The 16,574-nt window shown below is 41.3% G+C and overlaps 1 protein-coding gene across 5 annotated transcripts in view; it reads left to right on the top strand.

Annotated features, from left to right (window-relative positions):
- Positions 1-16,574, top strand: part of SNED1 (sushi, nidogen and EGF like domains 1) — a 112,141-nt gene that overhangs the window by 63,535 nt on the left and 32,032 nt on the right. For 4 of the 5 annotated variants that reach the window (XM_066598474.1, XM_066598452.1, XM_066598468.1 and 1 more), the window contains 5 exons: positions 196-309; positions 1,336-1,449; positions 1,737-1,850; positions 7,665-7,790; positions 16,262-16,363. In XM_066598474.1, the coding sequence (XP_066454571.1) occupies positions 196-309; positions 1,336-1,449; positions 1,737-1,850; positions 7,665-7,790; positions 16,262-16,363 (570 nt within the window). The remainder of the gene's footprint in view (positions 1-195; positions 310-1,335; positions 1,450-1,736; positions 1,851-7,664; positions 7,791-16,261; positions 16,364-16,574) is intronic. The other variant, XM_066598459.1, reaches the window with a different exon arrangement.

Below are 16,574 nucleotides of genomic sequence, written 5' to 3' on the forward strand. Positions count from 1 at the left end.
GCACCCATATCTTCAGGAAGACTTCCCCAACCACAGTGCCATCTTTCAACAAGACAATGCTCCATGTTATCAAGCTCAAATCACTAATAATTATTATTATTATTGATTAATGGTTAACCAGAATTGATCAATGTTCCTACTCTTGCAGTAAGAGCATTTTTCAAATAATAATATCCTTTTCTTTTGTCTTAATAGAAATCAGACCTTGTTCTTCATCTCCCTGTCTGAATGGGGGTGTGTGCAGAGATGTAGGGACTACTTATACATGTGTCTGCGCTCAAGGGTTCACTGGGACACATTGTGAAGGAGGTAAAGTCCAATACTAGCAATTTGGTTTCTAGATACTTTTCATTTGAAACTCATCCAGATAAAAAATTGTAAGAAAGCAGCCCTGCAGAGAGGAAGAAAGAGTACATAAAGCAATTAAAAAGCTCTCAATATCAATAATTAATAAAAATGCGTAGTGTTATAAGCATTTCATATGGATCATACTTCGTATAGACATGACATACACTACTGTGTAGAAGTTTTAGGTGGTGTTGAAAAGAAGGCTGCAAAGTAAGAATGCTTTCAAAAATAAAAGTGTGACTAATTTTTAGTCAATTAGTCTGCTACATGCACGTCACACACACAGCTCTGCTACATGCACGTCACACACACAGCTCTGCTACATGCACGTCATACACACACAGCTCTGGTACACGCACGTCACACACACACAGATCTGCTACATGTACAACACATACATCACTGCTACATACATTTTTCATCCCATACAAAAGGGATCACAACAAGCACAGTAGAGTCCTGCACAAACTGAACACCCCCTGGTCATGTGACCACGGACACTTTCCACACAGGTGACTGATCACATGACGGTGACAAGCACAAGGCTGCTTTCCGGCTCTGTAGGTTTTTAGTAAAGTGAAAGACCCGTGATGACGTCACTGTCGTGTGATTAGGGGCGGAGCATGTAACTCACTCACGGACACAGAGCCCAGGTCACTGATCATATGACGGTGACATCATCACAGATCCTGTAAGCACACGGCTGCTGTCAGGCTCTGCATGTTTTATGTTTTAAGATCTTTGATGACGTCACGTCGTTATCGGGTGGTCATTAGATTTTGATGAAGTGGCTACATTCATAGCTTAGTGATAAGCAATCAATTTCTGTCCAGAGATAACCCCTTTAAATCCTATCCCATCACTATTTCTTGACTTTTCCACTTTCCTGCCTTCATTCCTCACTCATCACAAAATATTGCTACAGTAGGAAACATGTATCTGAATTTCAAACAATGTTCTTTATTTTTTTCCTCCATGTATTCCTAGAAGTCAGACCGTGCTCCTCATCTCCATGTCAGAATGGCGGAATGTGCAATGATAAACATGATGGTTATAGTTGTGTGTGCACCTGGGGATTCACCGGGAAACACTGTGAGATGGGTGAGTGAAAGTGGAAGCAATTATTAGTAGTATTTGTTTTTTTGCCTATTTTGCACTAAAACAATGGTATATCATCCCCAGCACTTTTCCACACGCATGTTTAAAACTGAGTTAGCTTGCCTTACCAAATTGTTGATAAAGATTATATATATATATATATATATATATATATATATATACACAACTAACTAGTTTCGTGCAAAATACTATTTATTGAGTAATTATTGGTTTCATGGTTTTGCTACTCATCAGACTGTTTGATGTGGTGTCTTTTCCATTCTACACAGAGTTCAGGCCGTGCTTGTCATCGCCTTGTATCAATGGTGGTACCTGCGAGGACCTGGGTGATGGTTACATCTGTGTGTGCACCGCTGAGTTTACTGGAGTGCATTGTGAGACAGGTGAGAAGTGCTTTCTCTGTTTTATATGAAGGGTGTAATTTGTATTCGGCTTGTACCACGCTGGTTCGAGTAAAATCAATTTATAAACGTTTTCTAGCCTCTCATTGGCATTGTCTAATAACAAGAACTTTTGCAGCAATAATGTTACCAAGCTGGAGATATTTTTTGTCTGTTCTACATAAATTTTCCATCACCTGGTTATTCTTCATCCCGCATCTCACGGTCTTGACACACTGGATATCAGTGAAGTGGATTATACTAAAATTCGCAGTGCATGGGGCTTATTGTAAGGCTAGGCTTCAAAGGCATTAATGCAATTTGCAGATGACAATCATAATCAACGCTGTAAAAAATGTTTAAAAATCCAACGTGGTGTCTTGCCTTTGTTTCCCATATAAAAACAGTGAAGTTGTCTATGATTTAACTAGTGTTCTATGAATGCAAGATAAGATGTTTTTGGAGGTGGTCTTGCTCTAGTGAACGTGGTGTTACCATGTATTGCATGATCACCAACCCATTCAAATCTATTGGAGCTACATATTACTGTACTTCCGGAGCTATATGTAGATATGTAAGGATAGCAACACTATACCCACAGATAAGGCTTTGTATTTGTCTTCTCTTTCTCTTCTGATTTTTAGGGTATGGGTAGGAGGCTGTGCTCTATCACTTCCTCGAGACTGTAACAATCTATGACATATCTCCGTTAATTAACCTGTTGCACAGTGGGTGTGGAGACGCTCTGCCACAGACCAATTTGACTTCGGGCTTTTCATGGGGGCAGTACCTAGGGGGTCCCCTGTTTGTTACCCTTTAACTCCTCCAGTTTAGATCTTGGCTGCGGGGCCCCGACATCATTACCCCAAAAGTAGTCGCTGTTTGATGGGAGCCAACTTGGACAGGTGAAAAGTAAGGTAATGCGGTATTGGACAAACAAGGGAAGATATGGTCGATATGCAAATATGAGGTCAGAACCATGTAGTCTTTGCGTAATGGTGAATCAGGTAGAAGGTCAGGGCAGGCGGATATATCGTCCATGTAAAAACTAAGATCAGGACAGGAGAAGATGGGAAAGCTGGGTGACACTGGTCAAATCAGGAGTTGGTCTGTATAGCTAAAATGGGAACTCTCTGCAAGGACCTTTTAAAATATTCCTGCAGAGATAGAGAAGGACTGCCTAGAGGTTTATAGTCTATGGGTGATCCTGAAGTGGATAATCACACACTTGACTATAATTCTACAAAATCCCTGACTTTGTGCAAGTTCACCTAGAAGAACCGATGCTGTTTTGAAGGCAATGGCTGGTCACTAGAGATGAGCGAATATACTCGTTTTGAGTAATTACTCGATCAAGCACCGCGATTTTCGAGTACTTCCGTACTCGGGTGAAAAGATCTGGGGGGCGGGGGGAGGCGTGGCGGAGCGGGGGGTAGCAGCAGGGAACAGGGGGGAACCCTCTCTCTCTCCCTCTCCCCCCACTCCCCGCTGCAACCCCCCACTCACCCACGGCACCCCCCGAATCTTTTCGCCCGAGTACGGAAGTACTCGAAAATCGCGGCGCTTGGGCGAAAAAGGGGCGTGGCTGAGTAGGTTCGCTTATCTCTACTGGTCACACTAAATATGGATTTGATTTTAATTTCCCTTTTGATCATTCACTTTACTTCTTATTAATTGACAAAAATAAACTTTTAACACTTTTATTTTTGAAAGTATTCTTAGGCTATGTTCACATCTGCATTAGGAAACTCCCTTCGCAGGTTCACATCGCAGATCCGGCACAAAATGCTGTAAGTAAATCCTGTATGAAGGACTTTTTCATCACATAAAATGTTGGACAGCTGAAAGGAGACCAAACAGACACCCTTATAGTCAATGAGGTCAGTTTGGCGCCATTGGTTCACAAGACAGATCCATTTAGCCAGGAGATTCCCCTTTCCTGCTCCTATAATGGACCAGGAAAATGAAACCCCTGAATGCAGATGTGAACATAGCCTTGGTTTGCTGAATTTTGTACACCCCTGCCTAGAAGGTTGTGTTTTGAGGATGAATTATCCTGAGTGTTTTGGAAAAAAACTTTATATCAAGTGTTTTTCCAATATCGTGGCTAACCGTTCGCTCGCAATGATTATAAATTGTAATTGGTTGTCACTTATGAATTTGCACAGCCTGTCTCATTTTTATTAATAGAGCGTTCAAAGAAACACGGCAATAGCTGAGGAAGTGAAAAAAATAAACACAACTGCCAAATTTTGGACATTACTGTAACTTCTGATTTACGAAATATTGTCCTTTTTATGTTTGAGTGGAAATACTCTTTAAAGAGTAAAAGTTCTTTATAGTTCTTTATAGAGTGACTAATGTCTCATTACAAGTTGGCAGAATATGAACATTTACTTCAATGCAGTCTAATATATATTATTATTCATGTATTGGAAGTTATTTACTCTTGGCCAGCAATTTGGTTTGTCACGGCATGCTGGTATTTTCACTTCACACTATATAAATGCCAGCATGTTAAATAGATGGTGTCATTATTTTGCGCTTTAACCTTCTCCGTTCATTGCTTTATGATGCAATTTGTGTAAGTGGAAAAGATTCAGGGTGGGAATATGAATTGTTGAAAACACTTTCTATTTGTTAGATTGTTTGCAGAATGACTCCATCTCTTGAACAATCTTAAATAATCACTTGAAAGAAAATTCTTTTAGGTGTCCATTTTTATCTGTTTCGGAAATCTGGGTGACAGACACTAAAGTATGTACATCCACGTACATGCATTCTTGAATAACTTTTTGTCTAAATAGGTTATAATTCTATGCTGATTGATATTTTAATATATCTTCTTAGTGGATGGTGCTCCATTTTCCTAATAGAGACCTCCAGATTCCCTGCATTGACATAGATGTCAAAGGTAACATTCTGACTATCTGTGGGAACCACTAGAGTGGACTTAGTAGTTTACTACATACTGTTATACATCAACCTCAATAATCACACAGTATGAGGCATAGGAAGCTGGCACAAGGCATAGAGCAAGAGGTGCTGATGGGCAGAGCCACATCACGTACCACTCCAGTAGTGGCCACGTTCAGGAAGGAGCGGCGGCGCTGTCAGGAAGAACGTGTCTATGGCAAGGGGCCATGGCTTCATAAAGCAAGAGAATGGCAGAGACCTCTAATTACATTATGATAGTAAGTTGCTAACATATATCTTATCTACTGCCCTGCACTTATTGTATATAAGGTGGCCAACCCATTCAAATGGTATCCTACTAATATGAGGCAAAAGCCTTTGTTAGAGGTCTCTATGATTATGGACAGAAATAGCCAGAAAGGGGGAGTAGTAAGAAGGGGAGAGAGAAGAAGCATTGAAGGAAGAGCAAGGAAAAGCCATGGGCATAATGCTATGCCAGGGAAGTATGAGATGCAGAAAAATGCAGGTGGGTGTATAATTTCCATGATTGCCAAGTCTTGACAGATATGTTGTGTCTTTCTCGCAGAATACTAGAAGGTTTTCCGTTTTGTCAAAAATCCGTCCATTCTATTCTTAGCCTCCCATTGGGGCAGATCTACTTTGTCATAAATGAGTAATAATTTGCTTAGCAGCACAAAGGAGGAAAGTCAGGACTGGGAACTGAATGTGTGTAAACAGCTTCCTGATGTAGTAGAGCAACCCATGGGTCACGATTATAGATGAGCGAGTATACTCGCTAAAGGCAATTGCTCGAGCGAGCATTGCCTTTAGCGAGTATCTCCCCCGCTCGAGACGGAAGGTTCAGGTGCCGGCAGCGGGCACGGAGCTGCAGGAGAGAGCGGGGCGGAACGGAGGGAAGATCTTTCTCTCCCTCTCTCCCCCCCCACTCCCTCCTGCTGACAGCCGCTACTCGCTCGAGGAATTGCCTTTAGCGAGTATACTCGCTCATCTCTAGTCACGATGAATAACTCTTTTACAACACTACGGACCATTCTGGGGCAGGACCACCAGATATGGAGCCCATCTCCAGTATCAGATTGGCTATTGATTAACCATCTTTTTCAAAGCTCATGTGCCTTACATAAAACTGGATGAAAAATGGTGCACATCTGTCACAAAGTCTTTGTCCTACTTTTCTAATGCATATCACTCCACAGTTCTCATGCTTTTTATTTGCTGATTGTGCCATATGTGTTGAATGGCTGCACTGGCTTTCAGTTTGTGTTTGCATTGCTGTGTGCAGCAACTTTCCTGCAGTGGACCGTGACATAACAGGACTTGAGAGCAGAGCTGTCAATCACACTATAGTCCCACCTCCATTTAGGAAATTTCTTTTATTATAGCATGCTGTAAAACGACTTTTTCTGTACTGGTGGAGAACCTCAATACACATTCCTGCAAACAAGATATTGGAGACACGAAATAGCCTTTCATCTTAGCTTCATGAATCTTCGTGAAAAGATTTAATGAAATGTTTCATTAAGTGTTCATAGTATGGATTTAGATAATTGCTGGCAATCTGTCTAGAAGAACATTTTTTCCCCCTGTTTATTAACTGCCTGGAGCCGCGAAACATAAATTGTGACTGGATATGACCTTTTCAATTTTGGTTTTTCTATGACTCACCAGATCAAGAACCATTTACTCATCTTGAACTTCCAGTAAATACTAAGATTTAGGGTTCTATTCCAATATACTTAGCTATTGCATTTAGCTGATGTAATATGATAGATGTGTTCATTGGATTATAATGTCTCTTCTAATACCTCTGTAACATAGCATTGTATAGTGCTCTTCCGGACATTATTGAAATCTTTCTTCTCTATTCGTCTGCTGGTCAATCCCTCTGATTCTTAAAAATCGGCCAACTGTTTGTGGATGAAATCCGACTATAACCTGGCTTTCTGTGAGGGTCTTAAAGGATATTGTTGGGGTTTTAAAGAATACAGTTATAAGTTTTCATCCAGTATTTGACAATTAACTGATACTAGCTTATATACCCGGCATTGCCCAAGTTTCCACTCCTGCATCACATTCCAGGAGTCTCAGTTTTACATTTCTTTGACAGTAGGTATATATTTGGTCCATTGGTCTAATAATAACATTCGGATGTTGATCGTAATCCTTGTGAGGATCATATTGAAACCTTCCAGCAACAAATTAGAATGTCTTTTTGACCTTGATGGAACTGGCTCTGTCCTTCTCTTGTAGAATTTGGGCCTTATGCTGTTCTGGGGTCTCTGCCCTTGATGCCGTAGCTGTTTACCACAATACTTAAAAAAGTCGGACCTTGTGTTGATGCATGCTTTTTGATGCCCTCGATACCCTTCCTTTTTGAATTCGCACCTCTTACTGTTTCGGAGCCTCTGCAGCCCTTGGTGTCCTGGTTTTTCCCCACTCATTCTGAAGTCGTTAGTCAGGTTGTTTGCTTGTCTCATTGGCTCGAAGTAATTTTACTTCCTTTGCTTTTGTTGGACTTATCCGATGGGTTTCAATTTTTTTCGGAGGCATTCCAGATCTGCCACACGCCTAAATTATTCACCATGCTGAATCACAAAGCATCTTATTTTACCATAGATTACACAATAAGCAACTCTAGTAAAATGAAAACTGTGCTGTGAACAAACAGTTGAACCTTCCCACCCGCAGTATATTAAGATCATGAAGAGTCGGTCTACCAAGTTTAGATTGAGATCCATCAAGCATGAAGAACAAGCAAACTAATATACAAACAAATGGTCACTTTGTATAAAAACATATATAATATGTGTGTGTTCTTTGGATCACGATCAGGTGAATTTTGTAGGTTCTCCACATTATCCTCTCTTCTTTATGTTCTAGAGATCTTGGAACAATCGGCACCATGCTCTTCCTCTCCATGTCTAAACAATGGCATATGCAGAGAATCGGATGATTCATATTTATGTGATTGTCCTGCGGCATATACTGGGATCCATTGTGAGAACCGTGAGTATCTTCTAGATCACTATAGCTCTTTTCCCCAGAAAAACGCATTAAGATGGGCGCCTGGCCGCAATAAATACTTTTTGGGGAGATTTTTCTTATCTAGTCTTTGGTACAAAGAAAAGTGAATAACATAAAGGTGAAAGAGGATAAGCAAATTTCACACATTTCCAGAAATATGAATAATATACGTGAGGAGAGCAGCTGGTATAGCAGCGGGCACCTTTACACGGGATGACTATCGGCTAAATCACTTGAACGAGCGAATTCAAATGATAGTCGCTTAGTATAAACATAATCAACAACAAGGTAATTATCGATGTGCTGCTCGTCGTTTTGTTTCAGCTTACCAAAAAAAATAGTTGCTGGTTGATCAGTAGTAGAGATGAGCGAGCATACTCGCTAAGGACAATTGCTCGAGCGAGAATTGTCCTTAACGAGTACCTGCCCGCTCGGAAGAAAAGGTTCAGGTGCCGGCGGCGGGGGAGAGCAGGGGGGAAAGGACGGGAGATCTCTCTCTCCCTCTTTCCCCCCTGCTCCCCCCTGCTCACTCCCGCAACTCACCGCTCAACCGTGCCGGCACCCAAACCTTTTCTTCCGAGTGGGCAGGTACTCGCTAAGGACAACGCTTGCTCGAGCAATTGTCCTTAGCGAGTATGCTCGCTCATCTCTAATCAGTAGTCGTCTGCTGTAAAGTCACAGTTGTTTCTATTTAAACAACTGGTTAACAAATTTGCATGGAGAATCCCGTCTATGAACAATTTCTTGGCAAACGACTAATGAACAATCGTCGCTCTGTGTAAAAGCAAATAAACGACTATCGTTCGTACGCTTCAATGACTTTTCTGAGCGACTATCTCAATGATAGTTGCTTCATGTAAAGGTACTTTAAAGAGGTTTTCAAGGCAAAATACTACTGATGACCTATTCTCAGGATAGGTCAATAGTTGATTAGTTGAGTCTACAGTTACAAGTGCCTAATTATATATTGTCTGATTTTATAACAGGCCCAACTGCTGTTATAAAAAAAACAGATAGAGAAACATATTCATCTGTTTTCATTTTTTGACTGAAGATTTTTTTTCTGTTGTCTATAGATGACTATGGAGGCACCCTTCTTGACTGAGCTACATGTAACAGCATTTAGATAGATGCTTTACAGCAGCCTTCATGGACAGGAGGGGACCCATTGACTTGTATGGGAGACTGTTCTAGACCTGCTCTGTGACCTGTTGAGAGGTCATTTTGCAGGAAGGGAGAGTAGGTAGTCACAGCTGATCACCTATTGTGACTGGTGGAACCTGTGTTATCTACAGATAGCGTAGGTGTAACCTCGCAGTGTCATCCTGTCGGATGTTGGTGAGATGGCTGCTGCAAAGTTTTCTCTAGAAATCAGGTCAGACTAGTATTAGACTCTGCGTGTGGTAAGTGAGAATTGCAGGATTTCAGGTTTTTGGGTTTTTTTTAAGTGACCGAAAATTTAAAAAAAAATCCCCCCAAATTCTTAAATATGTTTAACACAATAATGTGATCTACGGTATATAATCGGTCATTTTCTGATGATACATTGCCTGTAAGAAAAATTTTATGTGCTAGGAATGAGTTCAAAGAAAAAAATAAGCCATGCTCATTGGTCAGATGTTCCCCTTTGTCCAGTGCAGGTGTCCTAGTACCCAATTGCTCCAATCTCGGAAGAAGCTGCAATAGTCACGTGCCATTCGTTGTTCACTTTACCGCTCAGCCATTCACTGGCTACAGCAGTGATACTGGCAGGAATGGTTAATGACCACTGAAGCCAGTGTTTGGCTGAGCAGTCACATGTACAGCGATTGGCACATATCTGTTGCAGCTTCTTATGGGATCAGAGTGATGAGGACCGGGGTTCCTGTGCTAGACTATGGGGACACCTTTTTTTATTTGAGCTCATACATTTTTTAATTTTTTTTTTTTTAATCTTGGAAAACGGCTTTAACAATGAAAAAAAATACATGGCAGGTCATTGACAATGCTAATAGGACAATGCATAGAAATAAATAATAGGAAGATGGCATATACACTAGGTTACAAAAGACTAGTACTAATAGAGTTGTACTAGGTCAAGTAGAAGCTTTCTTCCCTAAACTTTGAGATTTTGCTCTTTTGGCAATTCAAGGTTGTTGGTCCCTGTTATCTGCAGCAGTCAATAAGTGCAGCTGAATCATAGTATTTGTAGAGAAGCAGGTAGTAAATGTAAAGGTAAGCTATTAAGCCTATATACCCTGCACTGTAGGTGTGTCTTCCTTACTGTAACAGTAAAATAATGGTCTGTGTGATAAGGAGAGTTATTGGCATATAGCCCTACAATACTTAGTACTGTTTTAAGTCTCAGTCTTCCAGAAATGTATGGACCAGGTTCAAGCATGAAGCCTACCATATCAAGGAGAGCAAGTGTTTGTGGCTCTCATCGATAGTATCATGGGTTGACCTACTTGAGGGTTTGGTGGCAGTAAGTGTGGGTGGTAGTCTTTTTTTAGATAAGCCCATCCCTGAAGAAGTGCATAACGCATAGAAAAGGCAAAGCAGGTCTGGACTTTCCAAGGGTTGAGTTTCCTCAAGATAAAACAAGGGTTAAGGTAATAGAGGTAGCTTTCTGTGAAACCACTGAAGGTAGTTTTCAAGCTCATAAATCCAAGATGTAATGTGGAAATCACTATTCAGTAGCTCCTGGAGCCTTGGTAGGTTGTGAAGGCCCTCAGACTACCAAGGTAGTGGTGATGCAATCGGTCAAATGTTTGTAAAACCAGTTTGGTAGCTTGTTTCCTAATTACTAGGTGACTTTTCCTCCTTAAATGTACACTGACCATATTACACTGGAATGTAAGGGAAACAAAGTATTGTTGTAGATATGGTACCTTTTTAAGGCCACCAGCACACTGGCGGATCGGACCTTGCATATGGGATTCCTGCAGCCGGTGGCCCGCCGGTGACCCCTGCTTTCCTGTCCGGCTTCTTCGCCTCTGCTGCTGATGTGCCAGCCGACGCGTCTGCGCACATGTGCAGTACAGGGGACGCCGCACCATCGCTACAGTGATGACGCTGCTGCCGCTACCATTCTGTTTTGCCATAGCATGTTATGGGCTGGATTTGCTGCAGAGTGCAATGCAAATCCCCCATGTACAGGAGGCCTTATACGAGCTAAGAAGTAAAACTATGTGAATGGCAGGTATAACAAAATATATCTAGATAGATAGATACGAGATAGATAGAGGGATATATAGAGAGAGAGACAGATAGATATGAGACAGATAGATATGAGACAGATAGATATGAGACAGATAGATATGAGATAGATAGATAGATAGATAGATAGAGAGATAGATAGAGAGATAGATAGATAGGAGCTAGATAGAGGGATATATACAGAGAGACAGATATATATGAGATAGATAGATAGATGGAGAGATAGATGGATATGAGAGAGAGAGATATGAGAGAGAGAGAGAGATGAGAGCGAGAGATATGGGAGAGAGAGATATGGGAGAGAGAGATATGGGAGAGAGAGAGAGATATGAGAGAGAGAGAGATATGAGAGAGAGAGAGAGAGATATGAGAGAGAGATATGAGAGAGAGAGATATGAGAGAGAGAGATATGAGAGAGAGAGAGAGATATGAGAGAGAGAGAGATATGAGAGAGAGAGAGATATGAGAGAGAGAGAGATATGAGAGAGAGAGAGATATGGGAGAGAGAGATATGGGAGAGAGAGATATGGGAGAGAGAGAGATATGAGAGAGAGAGAGATATGAGAGAGATAGACATGAGATAGATAAATAGATAGATATGAGATAGATAAATAGATAGATATGAGATAGATAAATAGATAGATATGAGATAGATAGATATTAGATATGTATATATAATAATAATCTTTATTTAAATAGCGCCAACATATTCTGTAGCGCTATATATGTGTGTATGTATATATTCTACACAAAACAGCAGTAGCGTTGTGTGACCAATTTGCATTTAAAAAAAATAACAGGATAGGATCAGCTTGGGGATAGCTCATCCTGTTATTTTTTTTTTTATGCCAATTAATCACACCACGTCTCTGCTCTTTTGTGTATATACGTTTCTTCAGATGTATTTGTTAAACCAGCCTAATGAAGAGGTCTAAATAGCCACAAAGCTTGCAACATCATAATTGTATTTGTTAACTATTAAAAGGTATCATATCTACAAGATTATTTTGTTTCTCTTGCTGTGAGCAATAACATTTTGTTCTACTGGCTAAGGCTGCTTTTACACCTTCGTTAGGGCTCAGTTCAGGGTTTCCATCTCTCTGTTCCATTTTTGGAGTAGAGAAACGGAAATAAAATGGAAAGTTAAACAAATGAATTTTTTTCCCCTCCTTGATTTCAATGAGGTTTTAAAAAGCAAAACGGAAGGCTAACGGAAAAGCTTCCGTTTGCTTCCATTCCGTCAGGTTTCCGTTCTTTTGGGATGGAAGAATAGAGCAGTCTGCAGCGTTATTTTCTCGACAAAAAATGGTAGAATGGCGTCAAGCAGAAGCTTTTCTGTTTGTTTTCCGTTTTTTGGAAACTCTATTGAAATCAATGGGGGGAAAAAACGGATGTTTTTTTTCCGTTTTATTTCAGTTTCTCTCCTCTAAAAATGGAGCAGAGAGACGGAAACCTTGAATTGAGCCCCACCGCAGTTGTGAAAGCAGCCTAACACAGTACCAAACTATTTTTCTTTTATACTGAAGACTGTACAATGGTTGTGTGCATGAGCCCTATAGCTGTATTATAGCTCCATTTTGTATAAAGCCACAACAGCGCTGCTATGGAGGCAACTGTGGCCGTATGCTGTTTCTTTGTATGCGTCCGAATTCATGCATTGATTCTAGGGTTCCATGCATAATGTGCCTGATGAAGCCAGTACATCACTGTATGGAGGCTGTGTGGCTCCATATGGCCTTGCCTGTGTGCATGAGTTCTACAGCTGAGCTTATAGTTTTATTGGTGCATGCAGATAATACCTTAAGGCCTCCTGCACACAGCAGGGCCGGATTGCGCTTTCGGAAGCCGCGGCGTATGTGCATACCTGATTTCTTTCGCTTTCATCTGTACTGTGGATGGTCCACACTGCAAGCCGTTGGACATGCGCTGTACAGATTTTTTTTTTAACTCCTGCTTTTCCCACGTCAATTGCAGAAGGGCTGCGGATCAGATGGCTTCCATTGACTTTAATTGAAGCCATCTGCACGGAATCTGCGCGAAAATGGATTTTTCCTCTGCTTGCGGAAACCAATGCAGGAAACTGGTGTGCAGGAAGAACCTGCAGCAAATATCCGCCCGTGAGCAGGAGGCCTTAGACCCCATTTACACTGACAGATGATCACTGAAAAGTCGCTCAAACGACAGTTTGAGTGACAGTTTTGAGCGATCATCTTTGCATAGTCTATAGTACCTAAGTAGCTACTTAAGAGCTTTGCAGGCGGAGTGGGATTCCGCCGCTATCACTCGGCGAACAATACACCTGTTTTGCATAAGCAAACAGCTATATTGTTCTCTGTGATTACAGCTCAGGTCCTGCTGGTAGTTCGCAAGCATCTTATCAGCGTTGCCAACTGTCATAACAGCCTGCACCGCTGATAAGAGTTCATCGCTCAATTCAAGAAAACTAGAATTGAGCGAGGAACAAGTCGTGCACGAAAACTGCACGATGTCCGTGCATTAAGGCCTAAGATTCTCGCTCAAAAGATGCCTTTGACCAAATTTTGAGCAAGAATCATTGGGTTTAAATGGGCCAGAAAACCTTAAAACTACCACCTGGGGAAATGTAGATCCGGCAAGTTTACCTCTATCTGTCCTTTTGTTTCCCCAGTAGATTAGCAGATGTGTGGATGTTTGAAAAAAAATGTCCGTCTCGAAAACGGTTTGACAACTAGCCATGTTCGAAGGAGAAAAGCCGTCTGTGTGGATTTGATCACAGACCGGCTTTGGTTATGACATGTCTTATTATCTAAGTCAACAGGAAATGTCTGTAAGCTAACACTACGTGTCCACCGTCTACTCTGCTGTCACTGAGGTCGCACAGACATACATTTGCTGGCACTAGAGCCGTTTCCTGTCCATAATCCTCTTGAACCCTGTATTTGACTGCCAGTAAAGGATGACCGATTCCAATTATTGAAAGTTTCAAACGTACAAGAATTTAATGCCCTGGCACTGACACAATCCAAAAATCTTTCAGTGCAAGCTGGTCATGACTGGACAGAGCTCTGGTGCCAAATCAATGTGGATGAATACACATCAGGAGGGATTTAACTCTCGATAACCATCATCTTTTTTACTTTCTGGTCTGCCATGCACCTATTGCAAAATGCTGTAACAGGGACAATCATTAAGGTCACACCGGATAATGTTAAAAGGGAAAGATTTTCAGTTTTATCTATTAATGCCTACACATATATTGTTCATTTCAAAGTGAAGCAAATGTCAAATCTTGCAATTTTGTAATATATCCTTATTAAGCTTTTTCTGTTTTCATGTAATATACTGGATGATGATAAATCAGTCATCCGTATTATATGTCTAGGCTTAGTAATGCTTTCTATTAATGGGCTGTCTGTCTAATTGGCTAGGACATTTGGTAGACAAGACTAGGCGACTGCCTAGAGCAGTGTTTCTCAATTTTTTCCCAATGGGAAGATGGAACAATTCCTCTACAGCTCCACCTATTGATAGGGAACATTCCTGCAAGGCAATGTCAGACTTCTCCCTGAGGAGAAATGATAACCTTCCTGACCCATATCTATAGGCCTCTCACTAGCCAAGCCAGGAACCTGCTTCACACTGATGAGCTGCAATCACCTCGAAACAGCTGTCTGTGCATGGTTATTTTGGCTTTGGCTCACAATTCCTAGTCATTGTTACAAGACTTGTTAAAAAGTCTGGCATTGACTTGCAGGGATGTTGCCTTTCAATAGTTGGCGCTGTAGAGATATTATTCCATTTTTTCATTTGCATATTTCCCAGAGGAGCATGGATGGCCTTATAAGGCTCCTCACATCACGTAGGTGCTTGCCCTAAGGCAAAACAATACCCTGCTTGATCTACTTTTTTCAGCTTGCAGCACACATTGTAAAAGAATTTTGATCTCGCAGCACCCCTGCAAAAAAGAATCTCTTACCTCTCCCTCTCTCCCCTGTTTCTCTCTCCCTCCCTTTCCTTCCCATAGGACACAAGAGTGCCATGGTACCTTGGTTGGGAAATACTGGCCTAGGGCTTCATTGGGGTTTTATGGAAGTGGGGGGAAAAGCCTCAACTCTGCCTTACTACAGCTGTGTTTCAATGGTTGTACAACACATACATATTGTACATGCATGGATGTTACTTGTGCAGTTATAATATAGGACCAGATGTGCGTGTGAAGATCTATTCACATCTGCGTCAGAGCCTCCATTACAGATTCCGTTGTTTTTGATGAGATAGTTAAGACCATGTGCTGCACTATTTTTCCAGTTAAAACAATAGACACCTCGGCAGGACTCAGTGGACCTCAGTATAAGTCAGTGGGGTCTGTCAGGGCTCATTGCTATCATAAATTGTCCATCTGACAGATATCATGCTGAACTTTGGGAACTAATCATGATGGGAAAACTCATTCTACAACCCCTGCTTTGGACACTAAAGCTGGACATACACATTACACTAAAGTTGGCCTGAACCTGCCCATTTAATTGAGCCTGTCCAACCATCTAATGTGTATTAGATTATCATCTAAAGTTCCTTAGATGTCTGAAGAAAAAAAGGATTGGGCATGTTGAATTTCAGCATGCCTGATCATTTGTTTTCAAGGGAGCTAAGTCAGCGCCAGAACTGTCTGCCACAGGTTAGGGTGGCTTCACACCGGCATTGGGGACTGTTCGGGGAGCAGGAAAGGGGAATCCCCAAGGCCAAATACCTCCATCTCAGGACGGAATCGAACGGTGCCGAACGGACCCCATTCAGTATAATGGGGTCTGTTTGGTTTTTGATCAACAGAAGCATGCACGTGTATAAGGAGGTTGGAAGAAATAACTGTCAGCCATGGGAACATTTTTGGCTGACCACTATTTAATGTGTATGGCCCCTTAGGACAGTTCGTTCTGATGCTCCTAATTGATTCTTAACCACTTAGTAGTACTCTTTGCAGCCCTACTTCATAAGCACATGTTTAACCAGTCTTAAGTCAAATGAGTTATTCCAATGTTATATAACATATACCATCTATCACCAGCAGCCTGCTTACTTGTAGATGGTTTTCGGAAAGCAACATATTTTTTTTTCACTGTGTGAAAACAGTAAAACTAATTGGTAATAAAGATATATTACAAAGATTTTAGATTTTACATGTGCTCTCTGTATAGCCAGTGTTAATTAAAAGTGACGCTTCACTTTGTCTATGATGACACTCTAGTGATCTGCCCTCTCTCATGAGTTTGCCCCAGATTTGTCCGATGGCTGTGCCTGTAGGAATGGGGGGCGCTGTGCTGATGGAAACAACACCTGTCATTGCCTTCCGGGGTTCTTTGGGCTTCATTGTGAATATGGTAAGAATGAAATGCATGCTGAACTTACTTTACATCTATTTAGAATCTGTTAGGAAGGTATATAACAGAAGTGATAGAAGGTCTGCTGACTTAAAGGAACCTTTTTACTGGGTATATTTTGTCAGTTGCTCCTCAGCACGCAGCCTTGAGATATTAACAGTAGATGTTAATACAGTAACTTATGTTATACTGGGCTGTTAGCAAGGAGTAC

The sequence above is a fragment of the Eleutherodactylus coqui genome, chromosome 1 (genome assembly GCF_035609145.1).
Source record: "Eleutherodactylus coqui strain aEleCoq1 chromosome 1, aEleCoq1.hap1, whole genome shotgun sequence".
NCBI classification, from domain to species: domain Eukaryota; kingdom Metazoa; phylum Chordata; class Amphibia; order Anura; family Eleutherodactylidae; genus Eleutherodactylus; species Eleutherodactylus coqui.